This window comes from Oncorhynchus gorbuscha, linkage group LG08 (assembly GCF_021184085.1).
Source record: "Oncorhynchus gorbuscha isolate QuinsamMale2020 ecotype Even-year linkage group LG08, OgorEven_v1.0, whole genome shotgun sequence".
Classification (NCBI taxonomy): Eukaryota; Metazoa; Chordata; class Actinopteri; order Salmoniformes; family Salmonidae; genus Oncorhynchus; species Oncorhynchus gorbuscha.
Genome location: NC_060180.1, coordinates 3,909,695 through 3,917,969, shown reverse-complemented (window position 1 = coordinate 3,917,969; position 8,275 = coordinate 3,909,695). Strand labels below are relative to the sequence as shown.

Here is an 8,275-nt window from a genome sequence, read left to right as displayed (position 1 = left end):
TGAGGGAGAGGGAGGAAGGAGGCAGGACACGAGATGAGGGAGAGGGAGGAAGGAGGCAGGACACGAGATGAGGGAGGTAGGAGAGCAGGGAGGCAGGACACGAGGTGAGGGAGGCAGGACACGAGGTGAGGGAGGTAGGAGACGAGGTGAGGGAGGAGAGAGCAGGGAGGCAGGACACGAGGTGAGGGAGGTAGGAGACGAGGTGAGGGAGGAGAGAGCAGGGAGGCGGGACACAAGGTGAGGGAGGTAGGAGACGAGGTGAGGGAGGAGAGAGCAGGGAGGCAGGACACGAGGTGAGGGAGGCAGGAGATGAGGGAGAAAGAGGAGAGAGCAGGGAGGCAGGACACGAGGTGAGGGAGGCAGGACACGAGGTGAGGGAGGAGAGAGCAGGGAGGCAGGAGACGAGGGAGAGGGAGGCAGGAGACGAGGGAGAGGGAGGAGGAGGAAAAGATGCAGAAAAATAAAATGTGTAATTATGAGAAAAGAAGGCAAGAGAGTGAGAAAGAGAGAGAAATTGAGAAAGAGCATCAGATTCAGAGAATGGTGTACATTAGTCTCATCTCCTCTCCATTCCCTGTACCTGCAGCCTTTGATGCTTTTATTCTGCTTCGCTGAAAAATACCCCCTCTACTCTAACCTCTCTTCTCTACCCTATCCTCTCTACTCTACCCTCTCTTCTTTACCCTATCCTCTCTACTCTACCCTCTCTTCTCTACCCTATCCTCTCTACTCTACCCTCTCTTCTTTACCCTATCCTCTCTACTCTACCCTCTCTTCTTTACCCTATCCTCTCTACTCTACCCTCTCTTCTTTACCCTATCCTCTCTACTCTACCCTCTCTTCTTTACCCTATCCTCTCTACTCTACCCTCTCTACTCTACCCTCTCTTCTTTACCCTATCCTCTCTACTCTACCCTCTCTTCTTTACCCTATCCTCTCTACTCTACCCTCTCTACTCTACCCTCTCTTCTTTACCCTATCCTCTCTACTCTACCCTCTCTTCTCTACCCTATCCTCTCTACTCTACCCTCTCTTCTCTACCCTATCCTCTCTACTCTACCCTCTCTTCTCTACCCTATCCTCTCTACTCTACCCTCTCTTCTCTACCCTATCCTCTCTACTCTACCCTCTCTTCTCTACCCTATCCTCTCTACTCTACCCTCTCTTCTCTACCCTCTCTACTCTACCCTCTCTTCTCTACCCTATCCTCTCTACTCTACCCTCTCTCCTTTACCCTATCCTCTCTACTCTACCCTCTATTCTCTACCCTATCCTCTCTACTCTACCCTCTCTTCTCTACCCTATCCTCTCTACTCTACCCTCTCTACTCTACCCTCTCTACTCTACCCTCTCTTCTCTACCCTATCCTAACCTCTATTCTCTACCCTATACTCTCTACTCTACCCTCTCTACTCTACCCTCTCTTCTCTACCTTATCCTAACCTCTCTTCTCTACCCTATCCTCTCTTCTCTACCCTCTCTTCTCTACCCTATCGTCTCTACTCTACCCTCTCTACTCTACCCTCTCTTCTCTACCCTATCCTAACCTCTCTTCTCTACCCTATCCTCTCTTCTCTACCCTCTCTTCTCTACCCTATCCTCTCTACTCTACCCTCTCTACTCTACCCTCTCTTCTCTACCCTATCCTATCCTCTCTTCTCTACCCTCTCTTCTCTACCCTCTCTACTCTACCCTCTCATTTGCACAACCAACACTCAAAGAAAAGAGGAAAACATACTAGACAGAGTTCCCCTGGATGTCACTATCTGGCCACGATATCTGTCTGTCTGCCTGTCTGTCTGCCTGTCTGCCTGTCTGTCTGCCTGTCTGCCTGTCTGTAGAACCAACCAACTGCCAGAAAACAAAACTTAGCCTGGTTACCTCAGGTGTACATGATGTCTGGTCCTCTGTGGCTGAGCTGTGATGTCATGGTAGAGCTCAGACCTATTTTCCAACCATAGTTCAGACCCATTAGGTTGGGGTTGGATGGGAGAGAGAGACACAGCAGTGTATGGATTCTGGTAATCCATTGGCTCCTACTAAAATGGGGTTGGATCTCTTATATTCCTGATGTGTTTGTAGTGTCCATTGAGTTGAGTAGATAATAACCAGGGAATGTCTGAAGGAAAGGGCATTTACATTTCATTAAAACGGTTAATACTGTCCAATTTCCTATTACACAAAAATAATGTACAAAGGGTATTTTCACTGGATTACTCTCTCTGTCTGGGGTTAAGAGTTGATATGTGTTAATAATATTACTCACATTTGGTTATTACATTTTGTGCTACCATTGTAATCAATATTCACATAATAATTTATAAACTTCTAAGAATAAAAACACATTTTTCCCTCAATGTCCAATATGAAACCAGCTACAAAGGTGTAGAGCACAACATCTTAAAACACGTCTCTCCTTTGGACAGCTGCCTCCATTTAAAAACACAAGTCAAATCATTGTCACACTTCACAAGAACGCATATTCCCGTGAGCATCTTCTTCTTCCTCCTCTTCTTCCTTGTCATCATGGGCTGTGTTGAGACTTCCAGGGTCTCCGCCCCTCGTGTCCTGCCCAGCGAGGAGCCTTAATCTGGGGCTGAGATTTGAGGCCTGTCCCTTGAATCACCCCTTCCAGGGCTCATCTTTTATTGATCCAGACTGAGGTGTATTGAATGGAGCTGGGGTAGGTCTAGCCTGCTGAGCTCTGCTGAGCTGGGGTAGGTTCTCTCTGTCTCTCTTATGTGTGTACTCACTGTAACCCATGGCTTTGGGTGTCAAACAGGGGATAGCGATAGGGGGGCCGAATAGTGTGCAGAAATATTTTATTTTGAAACACAGTTGATACTTCAACCAGAACCAAACCAATGGCCACTCACTGATGTGCGTTGCTTTGGATAAAAGCGTCTGCTAAATGGACAATATTAGTGGGTCCAGTTCAGTCCTCCCACCAGAGGGGGGAGCTACCTCCCTGACACAGAGATGTGTTCCCTCTACTACAGAGAGCTCTCGTTCGGTTTTGGCAGCAGCTGCGTGTGCTTCCTCTTCTCCAGAATGGTGTTGAGTTCCTCAGTGAAGGAGCGGCAGAGAGGGGAGCTGCTCTCCACCTCACTCTGTCTTAACAACATGTAGCTGTTACCATGCATCCTCCGCAAGACGCTGGGTAACGTCGCCGATAGGCCGTTGGGGCTGGGGAAGTCTTGCAAGTCACACTCTGATTGGTTGAGGGGGGTGTGGGGGGTCTGAGGGGGCGGGGGGAGAGGAGGGGCAGGGGGAGGGGGATCCTTGTTGGGGGACGGCTGGCCCTCTCTCGGGACGATCTGGAGGAAGCCCCCTTTGTGCGTGTCACCGTTCCCCCGGTTTTTGGGAGACGCCGTTACCGTTACAGATCCCGTTCCCATTACAGTGTCTGGAGATGGTGTTGAGATCCAGGTGGGCGGAGCTACTGTGGCGTTTCTGCTGCTGATTCCTGTGTTTCCTCTTCCTGTCCGTGTGATTGGCAGACGCGGCTGCGGCGGCGGCGGCGGCAGCGCGGAGAGAGTACTTCCCCCTGTGGCTGCCCCGCAGACAGAAGCCCAGGTAGAGGAGGACCACGGTGAGAACCAGACACAGACCTCCTAGGATGGTGATCAAGGACAGGTACATAGCCTCCATGCTCCTGGGGGAGAGCAGCTCCGAGGTGGGGGGAGGGGCTGGGGCAGAGGGTGGCAGCTCTGAGGTGGGGGGAGAGGGGCCGGGGCAAAGGGTGGCAGGGGCCTCTCAGAGGAGGGGGGCGAGGGGTGGAAGAGCTCGGTGAGGGGTGGAGGAGGAGGGTAGTAGGGATGGTCTTGGGATTGGTCGATGGGTGGGGGAGGGGGATGTGGCATATCTAGACGTACCGTCACAGAGTACTTAACCACAGCAACTCGGACACCGTTCTCGAGGGCGTGGCAGGTGTACTCGCCGCTCTGCTCCGGTTGGGACTCGATGACCAGGAGGCCGTCGGTGCCCACCCTGAAGCCAGAGTCCAGGCCATAGCCCTGCAGCTCTGACCCGTCCAGAGTCCACACTGGGGTTGCCAGATTGGAGCTAATTTCACACTGGAGCAGCACGTCATCTCCCACCATTACAGACCGGCTCCGGTGCTGGACCGGCTCTGAAAGAATGGAAACCCATATACAAAACAAATATCTTGTCACAATAAGACTGTGATATACTGTAATGGACCTCAGAACAGTTAATAAGACTCATATATTGTTATAGACCTCAGAACAGTTAATAAGACTGATACACTGTTATAGACCTCAGAACAGTTAATAAGACTCATATACTGTTATAGACCTCAGAACAGTTAATAAGACTGATACACTGTTATAGACCTCAGAACAGTTAATAAGACTGATACACTGTTATAGACCTCAGAACAGTTAATAAGACTGATACACTGTTATAGACCTCAGAACAGTTAATAAGACTGATACACTGTTATAGACCTCAGAACAGACACTAAAGGCCCCGAGACCAGCGATTCTCAACTGGTGGGTCGTGACGTGAGGTTTTACGTGGGTCGCGTGAGGTTTTGTGTGGGTCGCGTGAGGTTTTGTGTGGGTCACGTAAGGTTTTGTGTGGGTCGCGTGAGGTTTTGTGTGGGTCATGTGAGGTTTTGTGTGGGTCGTGTGAGGTTTTGTGTGGGTCATGTAAGGTTTTGTGTGGGTCGCGTGAGGTTTTGTGTGGGTCACGTAAGGTTTTGTGTGGGTCGCATGAGGTTTTGTGTGGGTCACATGAGGTTTTGTGTGGGTCGCGTGAGGTTTTGTGTGGGTCACGTGAGGTTTTGTGTGGGTCGCGTGAGGTTTTGTGTGGGTCACGTGAGATTTTGTGTGGGTCACGAGAGGTTTTGTGTGGGTCACGTGAGGTTTTGTGTGGGTCGCGTGATGTTTTGTGTGGGTCACGTGAGGTTTTGTGTGGGTCCGTGAGGTTTTGTGTGGGTCACGAGAGGTTTTGTGTGGGTCACGTGAGGTTTTGTGTGGGTCACGAGAGGTTTTGTGTGGGTCACGTGAGGTTTTGTGTGGGTCACGTGAGGTTTTGTGTGGGTCACGTGAGGTTTTGTGTGGGTCACGTGAGGTTTTGTGTGGGTCACGTGAGGTTTTGTGTGGGTCGCGAGAGGTTTTGTGTGGGTCACGAGAGTAAAACAAAAATAAGAAGATTGTTTGAAGTCTGAACGTCAACAACTTATTACAGGTATACAGTGTGTAGAAATTATTTTTATTTATTTATTTTTATTTAACCTTTATTTAACTAGGTCAGTTAAGAACATATTCTTATTTACAATGACAACCTACCCTGGCCAAACCTGGACGACGCTGGGCTAATTGTGCGCTGCTCTATGATGATAATGAAATTAGATTTTTTCATATAATTTCAACTCTGAAAGGTTTTTCTTCAATCACAGTATCTTCAATATAAAGCTATTAGCAGCACTTTGTTGATTGATTTTATGGTCTCCAACAAGTGAGTTTATTAACATTCTTTATCAAGACTATGGGCAAAATGTAATTATTGACAATGAAAGAGGTGGAAATGTTGATACCTTGTCATATACTGTAAGTGCTACATTTATTATCAATATAGCATGAAACATTTTTCCTGATTGTATTTTGGTGATATTTTTCACAATGCAAATATTGGGTCCCAAACTGCATATATGACTCTAAAATCATTGGTGCATGAAAAACCCATTATGTTACATTCTCCCATATGAAAATAAATGCTAAAAAGTATTTTCTAACTTCTTAGTATGTGAAGTATATTGTAAAGTAAATTTGATTATAGATGCTATGGAAATGAGGATGCTACATAATCAACCTCTAAATATCTATTCTAACAATGATGGTATTTCTGCATTCTAACTATAGATTTCCTTTCATCATTCAGTGTACAGAATCACATTGAAACCATCCTACTTTATCTTCAAGGTGGGAAGGATTTGACAAAACTATAAACAATGTAATCTTTGCCATATAAAATCCATGTATTAGTATTATTATAGTGAGACCAGTGTCTAGTCCTAACGCAACTCCTATCATTGCTGTCTGTCTGTCTGTCTGTCTGTCTGTCTGTCTGTCTGTCTGTCTGTCTGTCTGTCTGTCTGTCTGTCTGTCTGTCTGTCTGTCTGTCTGTCTGTCTGTCTGTCTGTCTGTCTGTCTGTCTGTCTGTCTGTCTGTCTGTCTGTCTGTCTGTCTGTCTGTCTGTCTGTCTGTCTGTCTGTCTGTCTGTCTGTCTGTCTGTCTGTCTGTCTGTCTGTCTGTCTGTCTGTCTGTCTGTCTGTCTGTCTGTCTGTCTGTCTGTCTGTCTGTCTGTCTGTCTGTGTGTGTGTGTGTGTGTGTACGTACCGTTGTCACATCCTCTGTTCCCATACAGGACGTCCTGGGTCAAGTTAGACCTGAGGAGAGGAGTAGACGCTGTTAGCCTGTCATCAATTTACACACACACACTGCATTACCCCCCCCCCCCCACCCAGCCACACAGCTCACCTGTCAGTCTGTGCTGTGATATCCAAACAGTCCTGTCCATCCCAGCCACAGTAAGGGTCCCTGGAGAAGATACAGTCGTAACAGGAATTGTACCTATTGCAGGTGGAGAGGGGTAGCTGGACCACACCAGAGGGAGAACCTACATACACACTCATCTAGAGGATGGAGGGAGGGAGGGTATGTTGAGGCTTGTGTTATTGAAAATATCCTTGAATTAGAAGATCACTAAACAAAACAAACCTTGATATTATTCTTTGTGAGAGACAGAGAGAGTGAGTGTGTACCTGTGTATGTGAAATAACCAGGCTATCCACACGCTGTGGTTGGTCAAACAGCTGTAGCTCCTCTATAATGTGTAGATGACCCTTGACCTCTACAGCTCTGTGCAGCCAGCCATCGTCTGGAACAGGAGACAGATACAGGTTCACAACACACACACACAAACACATACAATGGGATGTACTGTACATGTGGTTTGAAGTCTGTTCCATTACTTTACTGGGATGACAAAAACACAGCTTAAAGCTTGTACAGCCACCCCCCGAGACGCCCCCTCATATCCCTCCACACCAACCTGTGCCCATGAAGAGTAAATGGTAGTTCTGCCCGTCCATCCCCTCCACCTTGTGAGCCACCAGCTGGGTGTAGTCTGTTGTCCTCCTGAACAACATGGGGCGCTGCTCTGTAGACATGACCTGCTGGGACATCAGAGGGTGTCTCCTCACAAAGTTCAACATGTCATCTGGCAGAGAGGTGGAGGAGTTTATACCTCTGGATCTCAACTGGTCTGTAATACACTGGAGGCATGAGGGAAGAGGGGGTGAGAAGGATTCATCCTGTTTGAAATAAGATATCTCTGATATCTTCACGTTTCTACTAAAGTAGAAATGAATTTAATGTCCTGAATACAACGAGTTATGTTTGGTGCAAATCCAACACAACACATCACTGAGTACCACTCTTCATTTTTTCAAGCATGGTGGTGGCTGCATCATGTTCTGGGTATGCTTATCATTGGCAAGGACTAGGGAGATTTTTATGATAAAAAGAAAACAGAATAGAGCTAAGCACAGTCAAATCCTAGAGGAAAACATGGTTCAGTCTGCTTTCCAACAGACACTGGGAGACAAATTCACCTTTCAGCAGGACAATAGCCTAAAACACAAGTCCAAATCTACACTGGAGTTGCTTACAACATTGAATGTTCCTGAGTAGCTTAATTACAGTTTGACTTAAATCGGCGTGAAAATCTATGGCAAGACTTGGAAATGTCTGTCTAGCAATAATCAATAGGGTATTGTACAATCCAGGTAAGAAAAGCTCTTAGAGACTTACCTAGAGACTTACTTAGAGACTTACCTAGAGACTTACTTAGAGACTTACCTAGAAACTTACTTGGAGACTTACCTAGAGACTTACTTAGAGACTTACCTAGAGACTTACTTAGTCTTACCTAGAGACTTACCTAGAGACTTACTTAGAGACTTACCTAGAGACTTAGTTAGAGTCTTACCTAGAGACTTACCTAGAGACTTACTTAGAGACTTACCTAGAAAGACTCACTGTAACCACTGCCAAAGGTGATTCTAACATATATTGACTCAGGGGTGTGAATACTTATGTAAATCAGATATTTATTTGTTTTCTTTTGAAAAGAATTTGCAAAAATGTCTAAAACATGTGTGCACTTTGTAATGATCAGGTATTGTGTGTAGGTGACAAAAAACATACATTTAATCCACGTTGAATTCAGGCTGTAAAACAACAAC

The 8,275-nt window shown here is 46.7% G+C and overlaps 2 protein-coding genes across 2 annotated transcripts in view; both read right to left on the bottom strand.

The window, feature by feature from the left end:
- Window positions 1-2,993: 2,993 nt before the first annotated feature.
- Window positions 2,994-3,398, bottom strand: LOC124040717 (semaphorin-4G-like). Its single transcript, XM_046357798.1, has one exon. It carries the CDS (start codon window positions 3,396-3,398, stop codon window positions 2,994-2,996), a length of 405 nt encoding a protein of 134 aa, XP_046213754.1.
- Window positions 3,399-3,614: 216 nt separating this feature from the next.
- Window positions 3,615-8,275, bottom strand: part of LOC124042238 (semaphorin-4G-like) — a 14,741-nt gene continuing 10,080 nt past the window's right edge. Inside the window, exons 7-11 of the mRNA XM_046360655.1 lie at window positions 7,081-7,303; window positions 6,791-6,906; window positions 6,507-6,661; window positions 6,366-6,415; window positions 3,615-4,132 (exon numbers count right to left, since the gene is read on the bottom strand). Of these exons, the coding sequence (XP_046216611.1) occupies window positions 3,627-4,132; window positions 6,366-6,415; window positions 6,507-6,661; window positions 6,791-6,906; window positions 7,081-7,303 (1,050 nt within the window). The 3' untranslated portion in view covers window positions 3,615-3,626. The remainder of the gene's footprint in view (window positions 4,133-6,365; window positions 6,416-6,506; window positions 6,662-6,790; window positions 6,907-7,080; window positions 7,304-8,275) is intronic.